Here is a 16,232-nt window from a genome sequence, read left to right as displayed (position 1 = left end):
CGTTGTCTGCATATGACTGTTCTGGAATAGCGGCTACGAAACATCAAATTCTTCAGCATTCTTACTTGCATCCTTCTATTCTTAATTGGAAAGTAAACTAATTTCCAACGACCATATTCACCTCTAATGCTCAGGTCAAAGACGCCCCTTTTGTTTGTTTCAGAGTCCTGTGCTCCGTGCCTTTGTGATCACGAAGCGAAGGCTCACTATTTGTGCCTTTATATGTACTGCACTAAATCATCATGGTTTTGACTTAGGTAACTGAATTCTTTTACAGTTGTGGACATGGGCCAGTGTGGTTTGAAGTCGATGTAGATCTGTATTTAGAATTATCCAAACTTCTCTACAAACTTGTGCGATTATCCAATTTGGGTCACTCAAATCCCAACGGTTGGGTTTGGGCAATCCAAATTCAACATAATGGCTTAAGTTTCCTTCATCCAAACTCTAAAAATTTGATTTGAAGGAAATTGCTACCAAAGCACAGTTTTTTTTTATTATTATTATTCTTTCTTTCTTTCTTACCAATGGTCGTGTGAAGATATTTGGTGCTAGTATTAATTTTTTTTGTGATATTTTTAAAATTTATGGGCGTTGTACAAATATTTTACTATTTTTCGATCATGTGTGTGCATACTTGTTTATTGTAAGATTCTTTCATATCAATTCAATGGCTTTTGATTTTTAAGTTTTTAAAACACTCAAAGAACTGGGGTATTAGGAAATGCAAAACAATGAGAATATGACAAAAGAGAATGATTGATATAATACAACTGATGAAATTTGATTATGCGAAATTTTGAGCATAAGTTCATTGGTCAAAATTATACACATAATTTAGCATTAAGAAATTTTTATTTGTACACCTGAAATATGTGGAAATATCATGAATACCCGTGTATTCTTGATAATTACACATGTACCCCTGAGTTTTCTCATAATTTCAATTATACCCCTGGACTTGATAGCATATCAGATGAACTCTGTTTTTGCTCATTTCGGGGCCCAAACAGCCTGCCGCAAAATGTGCGGCGCGGCACTTTTGGGAACAGGTCCCGCACCCCTCCGCTGCTGGCGCCGCTGCCGTCGCTTGCCCCAATACTGGCCGTAAGCACTTCAATGCTTGCACTTGTTCTTCGAGCTATCACACACATGATTGATACACGACGTCGACTGCTAGGTGATGTAACCACGCAAAATCAGTCACGAGCTCAGTTTTTGTTCTGAAGCACCGATCTTACGGAGATCGAGATCTAGATCACGAGTTTTGCAACAACTTGGCAGCACACCGACAGACCCAACCTCCATTTTTATGCGTTGCAATATGTGCTAACATGCTGGAATGCGTGCGAGCTCTCACAAAGCATTCTAGTCATCGCACGACATGAAACTGAATGTTAATGTAAAGTTTTCATGACACAACTTCAGGTTTGGATACATCTCGATGTACATTCCATTTTGATAGTTTCTGTACTTCCATGGAACCAAAAACCTTCAGATGAGAAGAATTCTACATTATTCACACCTAAAATTCACACATTGTTTTTCAAGTTTATTTTATATTACTGCTGACCGTCTGCTGAATCACAACAGATTTCCATTCTTGAACTGACAAATTGTTTATTTGGAACGACTTACAGAACAATGCACGCATCAGAGTCCAGGCAATAAATTACGGTTACCAAAATAATGAATGTTTAAAGTAATCATAAAATACAAGCGTTATGAATTTCGTTACATTGTGCACAAAAGAAAACAGAATGTTAAGTCTACAAATTTGTAGAAGACCTGCAAAATGCTTGGCTGAAAGACAAGCCTCCAATTTGGAGTGCAGAGCTGTGGCATCGCCACACGGAATGTCCAGGCGCTCGTCATGGAATTATATTACAAAGTTGAAACCTTAAGGAATCTCAAAATCACTCACTTCCGAAATCAGCTTCATCAGACGCATATAGACGCATTCGACAAATTAGAGGGACGAACTAGATGCACACTAAACTTCTCTTCAAATTCCGCTAACAAGCAATCACGCAGTAATCTCAATACACTATGTGCGTCTCCTCCACTCAAGTCGCACAGATCGTCAGAGTTCTCTAAGATCTTTGCTACACTAGTGACAGAGTAATCAGATATTCCACAAGGTATTATATTCGAAAAAGGTACAAGATCTGTCGTCACATTCAGTGCAAGTCCATGGTAAGTGATCCACCGGGAGACTCGAACACCAATTGCTGCAACCTGCAAGGACAAGGTGAAGACTTCTCGATCAGTTCACCACTTATCGTCTGACTGTAGCACAGGAAGAAATGAGAAATGAACGTAATAACTAAAACCAAATCACTGGGAACTTTCTTTAACATTACCAAACAGATGTATCTGAGGGCTTTCAAATGTTTAAAAGGAAGTAGTTGTAAGACTTGACAACTAAATGTGTTCACTATATCTGCGAATTAGGGCTGAGGCAGCTGCTCCACCTTCTGATTGTCCACCCAGACCCCAGTAAGTCCGTCGATGCGATGCGCTCGAATTCCACAAGCTTTGTAAAGTGCGCCGATTACAACTTCCTCGAGAGTTCTAAGGTACCAATGTAAGTCCATTTTGTGGTGCCGTAGGTTGAGAATCGGGTACATGACAAGCTGCCCTGGGCCATGGTATGTAACCTGCATTGGTGTGCGGAGTAAAAGGAAAGATACAGTTGTCAACAAGGCAAATTAAGTCTGTCAAGACTTTGTGAAACGGAGGTAATAACATAACGACGTTTACGCCTGCAAAATAATGTGCACTTCATTTACTCGCCGGAAATTCAATTCTTCGTGCTAAACGAGAAAATGAACGGTGCTTTGATACAGTACAAGACTGCAACGATTTTTAACTTTTAATGTGCATATGCTGCCAGTCCTACCACCAGGACTTGAGAAGCAAAATACTGACCTCGCCTCCCCGTTCCGTCCGGTGAAGCTCAAAAGGAGGATCATTGGCATCAAACTTCAAATTCGCTTCGGTGCTTCGCGTGCCTAACGTGTACACTGGCGGATGCTGCAAGATGATAAGAGTGTCGCCAGCATCCTCGTGACGACCCAGCATTGCTATTTTCTCTTCCACTCGCAGCTTCTGCCAATTCCAAGCATCAACGTACGGCACCAGCACATCATACTGGTCGTGAAATTCGCAGCACCACCTACTTTGCAAATCCTGGGCTGCAGAAGCACGCCATTGCTGTAGGGCTCCGCGCCTTTGAATCGACGTCCACGATTCCTGAGAACGTAAAACCCTAACTCCAACTTTGGAGTGACATTGTGAGGGAGCTAGAGTGGGCTTGAATTCGCCAAGTTTCGAAGTGATACAAAGGTGTGATCTGTTGCACAATGAGGAGAGCCTAGTCGCCTCCATGGCACCTCCGTTGGAAATTAATTCCCCGAGAATCGCAAGTCTAATTGGGTCTTACTATCAAAATTAATTACACAATCCGAGTAGCAACAACAGCAGGAGGGCCAGAACCCGTAAGCGAAACCATCGCGCAACTAGCATATCCACTGGTTCCGAATCGAAATTCAGAGGTTGAAATTTGAGGGGTCTTCCACAACCTTGAATTGCTAATGCTCGTAACAACGTAACTGCAATAGCACCCACTTTACTCGAACTGTCGAATCCGAGGAATCGAAAGAGCGTTCAATCGAAACCCTAATGCAGTAACATTTCTCAACCAAATAAACTCAGTTCGATCTTATTAATTAAGTAATTTCACGACTCCGAGAGAGACAAACGGGACCTTCCATCGGAGGAACTGGTCACTTCAAGGAAACGAAGAAGAAAGGCAGAATTAATTAATTAATGATACTTGCGCAACGGAATTGGAAGGATACGAGCCCCGGAAACTAATCCATTATTTGGATAAAAAAGCAATGCCGAAACTTCACATCTATCCGTATGAACTTATTTGGTAAGAAAACTACCATTCATCAATTTTGATTGTTGAAGTTTCGGCACGTACTAATTCCATTTGTCATTTTAAAAAATAAAAAATAAATCCTCAAACATGATTTTGGTCTTGGATGTTATTTCTATCTTGTTTTCTTATTCAAAAAAATAAATTATGGATTTGTTTAATTTATTAATTTAATACTCTTTCTTTAATATATATATATATATATATATATATATATATATGTTGCCATCATTTGGATTGCTTTTTCTAAAAAAATATTATGCTTCAAAAAAATAGCCGTTAGTAAAGTTTATTCTATTTTAAATCAAACACATAATCACAACTTCTTATTTATTTTTTAATCATAGTCTATAAAATTCAATTTGTAAATTTTATTGCTTTTAATTTTTATAAAAAAAAACATAAATCTACACAATTTTCTATTAAAAAATTTAGTATCCATTCATTTTTGCCTAATATTACCATACTTTTTGTATGTTTATTATAATAATATGTTGATACAAAATATACCCCCAATTTGTAGATACAATATGAATTACAAAATAATAATCTAAAAAGACATATTTTTAACTTCTAAATTTAGAAATGTTTATAATTTTTTGATTTATACATACAATGATAAAATATTAAAACTAAGTAACAGTTTTTTACAAAATAATTACATGTATGTTACATTACACATTGTACAAACCAATTCCACAAAACATCTCCTAGAATAGGACTTTTATTGCAAGATTTTGTCTATCCACACTACTTGTCTTGACTTTGCCCAAGGACAACAAGCAAGTCCTGGGGTACACAAAATCCAAGTCAATATAAACAATGTGAGATTAGAGTCCAAGGTCAGCTTTCAGAAAGACTGGAGCATTGGGTGCAAAATCTGGTAGTGTTGGGCAAGTCTTGAGTTTGATTTTGGTTATCTACTAGATATGCTCTATTGGTGTTTTGAACCCTACTCTCAATACATGATTGCTTCTCCCTAACCCTCTCCTTTAGTCTTTGTCTTAGCTTTCTTTGTCTTAGTTCTATTGGCCTCTGCTCTTTTTAGCCCTAAGTTAGGGACAAAATTTGGGGACAAGTGTAGGCAAGCATATAAAAACTTTGTTAAAACTGCCCAAAATCTATTCACAGATAAAGAAGAAGAAAAATAGCCATAACATAATTCTATGGTAAGATCCACCACAACCTTATACAAACTTGAAATATAAATGCAAAGTGGAAAAAATAAAATACCATGCATTTGCCAAAGATGCATTTAATTATGGAAAATTTATACTAAATTATCTTTTTGCAACATGATCAAGTCAACACAAAACATAAGATCCCGTTTTTATCACTTATCATTGTACAAAGCAATCAAATTACTCCTTTTGTGTGTCCTCTGTCAATGATACTAGCAACCATATTCATTGACAGAGCACACACAATGAATGTACACCAATGACCAAAGAAAACTGACAATGAAGCCAAGCTGAATGCCTGTTTTCCTCATTCATCAGTCGATGTCTTCCCTATAACCCAAACCCGAACTTGGACACTCCTGGTACACGAAGTATAACTCCACCTAACAACCAACGCACACCACCGCCAAACCGGTACATTCAGCAAACCAAAACGATCTCCTCTGGTCCTACCTCCATTTCTTCCTATCCCCTGCAAAACACCCCATCCCTACGGTTCCGCTGATGTGCACAGGTGTGTACTGCAAAGTCACCTCACCTCTTTATCAAAACAACACTCTTGCGACTCACCACACGTGACCAAGCTTCGTGATCGCCGCATCCTGCTCCAACAAACAACCAACATCTCTGCTGTACCCACTATGTCTCAGTCCACCAAGTTCCGGTACCAGCAGCAAACATGTCACTTGCAATGCTTCCAACACCACCATGCACAACCAAACCGCAACACAACTCCATGTGGTCTCATGGCGATAATAAATCTCATTTCTTTTGCTCCAGCCACATCGGGCACGGCTCTACATGGAGCAATTCATACATTCATTTACGCAACTACTCCAACCTCTTCCTCTATCCCCCTCCTTTGCGTTATAACAACAACAGCCCTCGCATCACCCAAACAGGTCCTGAAACAGAGCAGGATTCGCGCCCGTCGGAGTGACGCCAACTTGCCGGGAGGCAGCATCCTTTTGCAAAGAATGTTGACGAGAAGGCCCTTTCTTGTCCGACACACCAGTCGATGGCGATGAACTTGAACTTGACTGCGCAAGCTCACCCAATCCCGCCAGTGGACTCACGCTTGGCAACATATTCAAGTCCATCAGTCCTCCTTCAACCCCATTCGCGCCATCCATCCCACCACTGCGTCTATGGCCTAAAGGTAGCACATCAGAATCACCTGCTAACGAGCTAGCACTCTGGGACACAACAGGAGCGCTGTCATACAAAGACATAAAATCCATCGTACTCTTTCCCAATCCTGCTGGTGTGGAAGACGCTGCTGTGGAAGGCACGCCGAGTAAACCTTCCAACCCCTTGAACGGATCATACGATGCTTTAGAATCATGAACTGGGAGTAAGTCATCTCCACTCATGTCCACCAGGTCCATTAGCGAGCTCGAGGCTTGCTTTGGCTCAGCTGCGCTCCAATTCTTCTCCTTTCCGCTCCCTGCCACAGGTCTCGAAGGTACGCCCTTCTCACTGGGTCGAACATTACCTGCTGCATTCGACGCCTTCACTCCTCCATTCACTCCTCCACTACTGCCTTTCTGGACTGATGAACCACCAAACAAGGATGCCGCAAGTCTCTGCTTCTCCGCTGGTATTACCCGCTGTACCTTCTTTCCCTCGAAGCTGCTGCTGTATGTATCATGTCTGGGCTCTGCTGCATCACCGTCCCACCACTCCACAAATCAGCCACCAACCAACTACGACAACCAGATACACCCTACTGCAATTCGCCATGCTATTTCATGTACCCTCGCAATCACAAACCAGCATTAGCACGTGGAAACAACAATCTGCTCCCGAAGGCTCCATCAGCCACTCCCTAGTGCGAATGGTTCCCCCACATCATCCCGTAACAGCATACACGAGCAGCATACTTGCCCCGTATAAATGGTCCATCATCCAGAATGTAACTCATCTTGTTTCCATACAACGTACCTGCTGGACTGCTTTCGTTGTTGGAGCTCGCGCCTTCTGAGACACCACTACCACGCCTTTGTTGCTCAGAGACTGGTGTGGGCGCAGGAGAAGGTTGAGAAGAACCTGACGTACGACCCCATTTCCTCTGCACTCCATCTAACCGAAGTCTTGCAACTTCGGGCCCCAGTAAGTCCACCTGTGAACTATCGGTCTGGTTTCTCACGCTTCGAGTAGGTTCAGTCACTGACTCCTCGAAGTCTGGAAGAAGAGAAGAGGGAACAGCTGCAGAACCGGAGGAAACGGCTAGCGTCGGCGTTTCATACGCTTCGAACCGTAGACCGTGGGACGGCTCATGATGGCTGCGGCTGCTACTCACGAATGAGCTCATGCCACTGTCCACGCCAAGCCGCTCGTTCTCATCCAGGTACGGACGGGCCCCATTGGCCAGAGCAGAATCCACAAATTCTTGTAGAAATGGCAACTCCCTGTCAAACTGCACGTTCACCCGCAAGTCATTTCATATTCAACATGCGTCTGCTGAAACGACACCCGCACCACGTATTCTCAAATCATCTACCTTGTTGTAAACAAAGCTTCACAAAGTCCAGCGACTCTACCTCGACGGGACTGCCAAAACATACAACTCGGTCTCCACCCAAGAAACTCGACACACGACATCCGACAACAGAATATCTTGAAACACCAAAACACTCTTTCTTCATCCAAACGAACCCAAACATTTCAATCCACAAACAAACTCTCCACGACTCAAGAAACAAGGCATACAGGAGTCACTTTCTATATTTTGCGCTAAACACACTGCATCGACGAAGACGTAACATCCCAAGCACCGACCGTGATCGTGTCCTGTCATCTTACCAACTTCACACCCGGCGACCTCACCAGAAATCTCTGTTGCAGTTGGGTCCAAAACCAAACTCGCTCAACCAACCTACCCCTCTCACAACCACCTCATCCTCACACACGAGAAAGGAAACGCAGCCCTTCACGGCCAACGTATACACATACCTCAATCTCTTCACCACTTCCGTTCACAGGCAGCACCTTCCGCACGAGGTCCGCACCAAGTCCCAAGAATACCTGCAGCTCATACGCCCGCTGTTGTAGGTCCGTGGAGTGGGAGGCCAGCAGATCATCCACAAATGACCGACACTGTAACACCCGCCAGGTCCACGTTCTGTTAGACAAGCTTGCTGCTCTGGAATTTTCTAAAACTACCTCTATCAGTTTACACCCACTTTTGACTGCTCCCAATCTCACACCGTCACTTCAAACACATCAAATTCTCCATGCGAACACAGATCTATCGCAATAGTACATCTACTCCCCACATCCTTTTCTTCAATGTTATGCTCCATACTCGACTCGTAAAACGTCCCCGCCGCTCAAACCGTGCCTCACCCGCTTGGCACAACTAATGACGTCCACAAACGACCCACAATATAATCCAATCCACCAAAGGACAGCACCAGTCTACAACCCAGGTGCCGACTTGACATCCGCAGCTGGACTGATCCTAGGTAGCATATTGCTAAAAGACGACGAGAGACAACGGAGATCACCTCGGGTATGAGCTGAACTTCTCTGCCTGCTCCAATCTCGAATGAGCATATCTTCGTGATTGCTGTGATTGCATATCCCTGACCGTGTCCAAGCCAACGGCCCCTATCGATTTAGAGCAGCCACGTACTCTTTTACTGTAGGAAGGTGCAAACAAATGTGCATATTTCTAATCGCTCACAACACATGCGCTGCCAGGCAACAAACACACCTCCAACACGCTACTCGCTACTACGATGCATTCACCAGGTACACTAACCTTGGACTTACCTTCACAACGTTATCACCGGGATGAGCTTCGGCAACATCGCACAGCTTGCCAATGATGTCGTCGGCATTATGAGTACCATCAGCAGTTCCGTACTCTCCCAATACCCAGCACGCAACCTGCACGTGCACAATGTGATCCGGAATCAGCCCCCAACAACACACCACAAACCTTTCCGTTGACATGGTGATCACCCAGCGAGGCTGACCTGGCATACCCTTCGAAGAAAAACCAGGGAACCGGAAAGACCAAACTCGAGCTTCGCATTCACTCCGGGACCCACGGCATCCACATGCAAAAAAACCCAGTGTCAAGCAGCTCACTCTACCTGCAGGAGAATTGATGGTAGCTTGGGCTCTGCTAGCAGTTGCAAATACGACTCCACCTGCATAACCGATACAACCCGTCGCATCAGTCACCAAAGACTCAACATAACACCCACACTCCAGGTTTCCAGGAAAGATGACGTGGATTACGCATACAAAGAGAACACGCTCGTACACCAAAAACTATCACACAAGAGGTAGAGAATTTTACTGCAGACGATCTCAGAAGAGAATCAGCTTCTTCGTCATCCTCACCAGCGCCTTTCGAAAGTAGACGCATCAGATCGTGCGCAACTTTCACAGGTACCAAATCCCCTGCCAGCTCAAAAACCTGGTTCATCGTCTGTTGCAGTACGCGAAGCATCCCCCTCTAAGTTAGCACATCGTCACTGCAAACTCCACCTACACTATATACTTCTGGCGACTGGGTGCCACTTCCAATCAAATGCTCACGAGCAACTGAACCCCTGCCATTTGAGGTAAACGTCCAGAATTACAGCCACCGCACACACTCAGAGGTGTTACCTGTATGAACCATTGATTGCTGGGTGCAAATCGCTCCGTCAGTTCAATGATGCGAGTGGCAATCTCAGTCTTATTGTGTGCATCACTCAAAGTCCGCATGTAGCTTATCATGCGGTCGACTATTACTTCCACGTTACTTGACTTCGTCATTTTGTACAACAGATCCAGCGTCTTCCGCTTCAAGGTGTCATCTTGATCCTGCAAATAAGCAACACTCACACACACAACTCCACCATATAAAAAAAATATACAGCGGAGCACAGCATCAACAATATAGCCACACTAGTGCATACACATACAAAGCATCCAGTTCAATAGCTACTCTTGAGAGAAACCTCTTCCAAACGCCGTAGAGGTACTCCTCTGCTGACACTACAAAACCCAAAATTTCCTTTCATCCCACTATTCACACCATAGTCTCACCACTACCCATGAAGAAGATCATAATGATCCTCACAATGTTTTCGAAACGAACATTTCTAGCATCCTGAACTCAATCCGTACCATCATAAAATGATAAACAACTTTAAACGCCATTACACAAACGAAACAGTGTGGGCAGCTGGGCATACCTCGAGACAATCGATAACAGACAACTGGTGTTCCTCCGCAAAATCCGGATTGATTTCAATCACACGCCCCAACGCGTCTATGCCCATATACTTGTAGTTGTGACTGTCGCTCTAACCAACACAAATCGTTTTAGAACCACATTCTCAGGTACATGCGTCATCTCACATCTCTGTACTGAAAATTCGAGATGACCATCAATCATCTCCTCACTTCAAAACATAAGGTGGGGACATGCGCAGCAACACCGCTCATTTCTCCAACTAGTCCACGTCCATACTGATGCACTACAAAGTAGCATGCCCTCCAACTTCCTTTCAGCTTCGTCTCACAAGCCACCCTCTTTAAACAACCTCTCCAGCCTACTCCTCTCTATGCACACTGCCACTGGATTCATTCTCGTCGCCTTTCTTGGACTATTCAGCGTGCTTACGCTTTGCTGCCAGCAAAAACCCCGTCCAGGCTCCAATTTCACACCATCAAACCCCCTAACCAAACAATGATGTACCAAACAATCCAGACGTGCACACGATATCACTGAAACGGGTCGGCTACGTGAAGCTCACCTTCAGAAAGCGGGACGTGATTTCAGCAGCCAGCCCAAGGAGCTTACTGTTTGCCATGATTGCTGTGATTGTGCAGATGCATTCATACAGGATGGCATTGGTTATGTTCGACCCAGGGTCACCTTTACCAGGTTCGTTCTTCTTAATAACGTCCACCAACACACTGTACATATTCTCGCTTGCATGCTTGTCCCCTGCCCCCAGCAAAGCCAAGATTTTCAACAGCTTGATCTGCACCCAACAGTGATAACAGCTCCGGTAAGTCTGCAACCAACTCTAACAGTCGCCTACTGGAACTAAGTAACACCCAGCGGCCTTGCAATGGTTGGAGTTGCAACACTACAATACTTCCACACGGTTACTTCAAAACCGACCAGCAAAGACAACCAAATAACACCGTTCTCTCAGAACCAGTTAGCATCAAATGTCAACACATGTCCTCCTTGCCCTGTATGTAACATCTGGCTGCCAACAGCAATTACTGGAAACGCAGATTGGGCGCACGACAGAACAACACACAACTCGTTGCACTCCACAAAGGTCAACGCAGAACAGCTTCTGGCTTCACACAGCTGCTCATGTGCACATTAAGCACCTGTATAAAAGGAGCTGGAGTACGATGGTAGTCATACGCCTTTGGAAGTCGATGCTCTGCAACTTGCTTGAGGATGCTCACAAAGCTAGCCGTCAGGTTCTTGAATCCTTTCACGTCAGCCGAGACCAAGTCAAACAGAGCGCATAGTGCTGCGCTCATCACGCTTGGGTCCTTGTCACACAGAATCTGCATCACCACCATCATACTTCTCGTCAGGATAATAATACACCTGCTCAGGCTGCCGTGAGGCATTCAAAAACACCACTCGAAGGCATCTGCAAGAATAAGCGCACACACGACGAAGACGTCCAAGCTGCCGCCCTTCCCAGGCGCAACTTCACAGTGGTCGAAAAACGAAAATTCTTGGAACGCACTCGTCCCACGCAACCCACCTGTCGAAACTTTGTCAGCAGATGGGACATCGAACTTGGAGAGCGTTGCTGAAACCTGTGCAAAGCCATCACAGCTTTCTTCCTCACTTGCTCCTTGGGATGCCCTAATAGGTCAACCACTTGAGGCAACACCGCAGGGATGGTCTCCTCATTGATCAGCTTGCACACAGCCGTAAGAGCAGCACAAACTACAAGATAGTTATCCGACTTCAGATCCTTCTGGATAGTGTTCACGATCAGGATTATCAGATCGTGATCCTCGTTGAGAAACAACGTCGTCGCAAGATAACCACTCCTTTTGCACAACAGATTGTCGTCGTGGGTCATCTTCACAGCATAGATGTACCCAAACGATGCATCGTGCCCCAACATTTCTACGTACACAAGCCGAATGATGTACTCCTTCATTTTCTTGCGAGGCACGTCCGGCTCCATTATCCGCTTCTTCAGGTGTTCGATCTCTGCCATCACAATTCTCTCCTCCTCCGCCTTCGACTTGGCTTCTCCTATAGCCTTCACAAGATCCAAATACTCCTTGGAGGAAAGCCAATTTCCTTGAGTGCCCATCGACAGCTCCCTTCCTATGGTCTTCAACTGGTCGATCGTATTTTGTGATCTGCTTTCCACGAGAAACAACACAAAACTATGTCATCAAGCAGTCCAGCAACACCATCACCGATAAGTGATGAGCCCCGACAGTTCGCCCAAAACCATCGCGGAGGCATTCACACCCTAAACATCGTAGTAAAAACATCCTGACCCAAAAATCCGAAAATTACACCGGCCCGATGAGCCACAAAATATTATCACCGTCAAACCACGATACGCTAGCTTCACACTGGCACCCCTGGTACCTACATCACAGCAGAAACACTCGTCCACAGGACCCCAATCTCCTACATGTGCGACAACTCAAACCTAGTCAGACAAACAGCAGCGATGCTACTCTTCCAAGTTCTTTCAGGGACACGACTTGAAGGAACGACTCCTGATCCATATCGATAAGGTTAAGAATAGCGAACCCATGCTTAAAAGCTTTCTTCATAATCACGTTCGCCCACGACTCCATTGCGGCCCTGCAACACGAGCATCCATTTCAGCACCATCAAACCACAAACAGTTATTAGGCGCTCAAGCCAACCTTAGCCATGATTCTAGAGCCATAACTGTGACGATGAGATTCCGACGTTCACATTTTCCGAGACCGAGGAATCTCAAACAATATCAGTGCACTCGTTTGGGATTCACAAATATATGTTTTCATCGGCTCCATGATCCTTTCATCCTGTTGTACTTGGTCACTCAACCCCTCCTGCTTTCATGATTTAATGTTTGCAGACGTTTTGAGGCTTCCGATTGATCATGAAGCAGTTTGCTGTGATGAATTTTCCAGCTTTTTTCGTTGGAATAGAACCCACACTTATTAGGGTTTCTTATCAGCCTCACAACGCACAGGCTGTTGTCTGCAACAAACCTAATTCAGCCCTGCTTCCGGTCTCCGTCTTCACCCGCTATATTAATCAGCACACTTGGCATCTATAGTCTCAAAGCATGGAATCTGTTCAAAATCTACACACCAAACAACCTACTAGGCTAAATGCTTCACTGTTCAACGAGATTCATATGCATCGCAAATTGCACCATCACCAAGAAAAGGTGACAGACGTCGAAGCTGGAGGAGAGGGTATGATTCCACGAGCTGAGAACTAGAAGCGACTGCAGAGGTTCACGACAGGCATCTGTTCGTCAATTTTGAAACTATGGTTTGCCGCTGTGATCCTTCGGTAAAGCTCGGACAATAACTATCAGTCTAGCCACTTTGCTGGAATTACAATTACTCTCCAAGGAAAGAGTAGAGCGAAACTGTAGATGTGGTTTAAACGCACCTTCTGAACAAGTGTCCAACCTCTCCACAGCAGAAATGCAGCTTCAGAATCCCAGATCTCGACTAAGGCCGCAGCATCGCCAAAGCACCAACACCTTGTAATCTCTTCTCAGCAAAGCCTCTTTAATTCACATTTCAGAGTGTCACCTGAAGCATCGTTCCAAAGAATCACGTTCATGATAATATCCTTGCCACTCCCAAAACGCGACTCAAACCCTAACTACACCACCCACGATCATCTCCTTAACACCTGCAACATTCACAAACTGAATTGCCAATCGACAATACTGTAATCATCCACTTCTGTACTACGAGGCGACGCGATCGGCCCATGAATCAGACTCAACTAATGTACTCCTGATCTCCTACATGTGCATATACCACCGCGCCACAAGTCGAGAAAACATGGAATAGAGCGATGGTGACGAACCAATAACAGAGACAGAACAAACAAAACTAATCAATCGGACACGCTCTACGACTGAAGCACTGCAAAATCAGCACGTGCATCGACAGAGGAATTCGCCAAACGTCGCCACGGCATCAATTTGCCCAACTTCCAGCTCAAATTATACCTCCACGTCAGAGAGTGCTCCTCCTCCTTGGAGGGGTTGGAAGAATGAATGAGGAAATAGTATGTATATACAACAACAACAACAGGAAGAGCGCGAGGAGGATGGAAGCGCGGGCTGTGCAGGAGTGAGTGAGAAGTGTAGAGGGAGGGAGGGGTCCCGAGGAGGGGTGAGGAGAGTGGGAGGGAGGAGAGAGAGAGGAAGGAAGGAAGGAGAGGAACGGAGGAGTGCGATGCTGCTACGACGCACGCAGGCAGGACTGCACTCGCATAAAAAGAAGATTGGATAGAGTGTGTGCAGGGGGGAAGGGTAGTGGAGGAGTGTGCAGCAAGAATTACGAAGATGAGGGATACAAGAGGTATTAAGTATCAATGACAATAAGAATAATTATCAAAAAGAACTTTAGGGTGGCCTTGATATTGTAAAAACTCATGATCATGGGGTGTTTACTTACAACATAAAGCTAACACCTTACTTCCAAAAGAATACTTCCAAAGAAATATGGGAGGTATGAAGTCTTGATGGCTGTAAGGAGTAGAGCCAAAAAAGTATCCCAAATCAATCACATTACTAATGATATCTTAAAGAGCTGCTAAAAGCCTTCAGATTAATCCTTTAGATTGATTCCAACCACAACACAAAAGTCAAAACTTGGAGTAATACTATTATTGTAGTATTAGGGCCAAATTTGAATATCTCAAATAACTTGCTTTGAAGAGAAGGAATGCTAATTTATTTTCTTTGAAATTGTAAATGTATTTTATAATTCAACTAATATTTTACTATAAAGTCCAAAAAAAAGGTTGAAGCACGAATTGGACAAAAGTGAAAGAAGTTAATAACTAGAAAAGTGTCTACCAACTGCCATAACCTACAACCTAAGTAAAGCAAATGAAAGGTGATTTAAGCTTGCCTCTTTGAATGAAACATATACAAGTCAATTGCATTGATTAAAGATAGCTATTAAAGTGGATCATTAATATCAAAACTGAAGCTCATTAGGTATTGTTTGGAGAAAGTAATAATCCAAATTATAAGTCTTTAGAGTTGGATTTGTGTATCTAAATATTATAGGATACTATACCAAGGAGATAAAAGGCATTGGAGAGAAAAAAAATAATATCCAATACATGGGATGATTGAGCCTCATTCAAGTTGGACAATATACAATTTGAATCAATTGATCATCATGGAAACAAACACATGTCATTTTTGGGAGTTTTGAGATGATCTTACTATAGCATGATTTAACAAGAACCATTCTATGATTAATTTAGAGATTGTCTAATATTATTAAAAGATCCATATAAGAGTGACTAAAGGTAAAGTCTAGAATATATCAATTGTACAATACTTATTGTATGTTTTTTGGTGGCTCAATGAAATATTTTTTGTATATTTTTACAAAAAGTGTTGTTTGGTGTGGAAATACAACTAATTATGTTGAAAAAGTTATTTGCACAAATTTTAGATTTTAGTATTAAGGACCTCAATCCAAGTCTATTTTAAAATTATAACATTATTGAGATGCATAGAACAACCTATTGGGCTTACCAAAGAACCTTTAAAAGTGTAATTCAAGATAAAAACTTATTCATTTATCTATATTTTTGTAAAGTAAGTTGTTATTAGGATAGTCTCTTATATTATATTTTTGGAGAAATAGAATTGGATAAAGAAACAAATATGTGGAGATTACTATTATAATAATAAAAGCTTAAGTTTGATTGATATCCAATGCGAATACCTATCCAGTTATTTGATGCAATTTGAAAAGAAAAAGTCTTTAGTATTTTAAACTTGAGATTGGAGTATCACTAATTACCATTGAGATTTGAAGACAAGGATAATATTTTAGAGAACAAATAATGATAGAAGAGATATGTTTTTTTATCATAA

At 43.2% G+C, this 16,232-nt stretch overlaps 2 protein-coding genes across 5 annotated transcripts; both read right to left on the bottom strand.

The window, feature by feature from the left end:
- Positions 1-1,763: 1,763 nt before the first annotated feature.
- Positions 1,764-3,946, bottom strand: LOC112289369 (octanoyltransferase LIP2p, chloroplastic). Its single transcript, XM_024534526.3, has 3 exons — positions 2,932-3,946; positions 2,475-2,660; positions 1,764-2,238 (listed from the first exon to the last, which is right to left on the bottom strand). Exons 1-3 carry the CDS (start codon positions 3,388-3,390, stop codon positions 1,942-1,944), a joined length of 942 nt encoding a protein of 313 aa, XP_024390294.1. The 5' UTR covers positions 3,391-3,946; the 3' UTR covers positions 1,764-1,941.
- Positions 3,947-5,866: 1,920 nt separating this feature from the next.
- LOC112289640 (AP-4 complex subunit epsilon) lies at positions 5,867-14,593 on the bottom strand. 4 transcript variants are annotated; one of them, XM_090254918.1, is made up of 15 exons: positions 14,192-14,593; positions 13,763-13,908; positions 12,899-12,952; positions 11,877-12,492; positions 11,485-11,670; positions 10,890-11,120; positions 10,326-10,436; positions 9,754-9,951; positions 9,440-9,571; positions 9,231-9,287; positions 8,905-9,021; positions 8,637-8,714; positions 8,083-8,226; positions 7,072-7,546; positions 5,867-6,787 (listed from the first exon to the last, which is right to left on the bottom strand). In XM_090254918.1, exons 3-15 carry the CDS (start codon positions 12,943-12,945, stop codon positions 6,018-6,020), a joined length of 3,162 nt encoding a protein of 1,053 aa, XP_090111044.1. In that variant the 5' UTR covers positions 12,946-12,952; positions 13,763-13,908; positions 14,192-14,593; the 3' UTR covers positions 5,867-6,017. The 4 variants fall into 4 exon arrangements, with proteins under 4 accessions (XP_090111044.1, XP_024390782.1, XP_024390783.1 ...); XM_024535014.3 differs by having other exon boundaries at positions 5,867-6,790; positions 14,337-14,592; XM_024535015.3 differs by having other exon boundaries at positions 14,337-14,580.
- Positions 14,594-16,232: the final 1,639 nt, after the last annotated feature.

This window comes from Physcomitrium patens, chromosome 12, assembly GCF_059467195.1.
Source record: "Physcomitrium patens ecotype Gransden chromosome 12, ASM5946719v1, whole genome shotgun sequence".
Lineage (NCBI taxonomy): Eukaryota > Viridiplantae > Streptophyta > Bryopsida > Funariales > Funariaceae > Physcomitrium > Physcomitrium patens.
The sequence above is the reverse complement of the archived record's forward strand: the minus strand, read 5'-3'. Positions and strand labels throughout refer to the sequence as shown.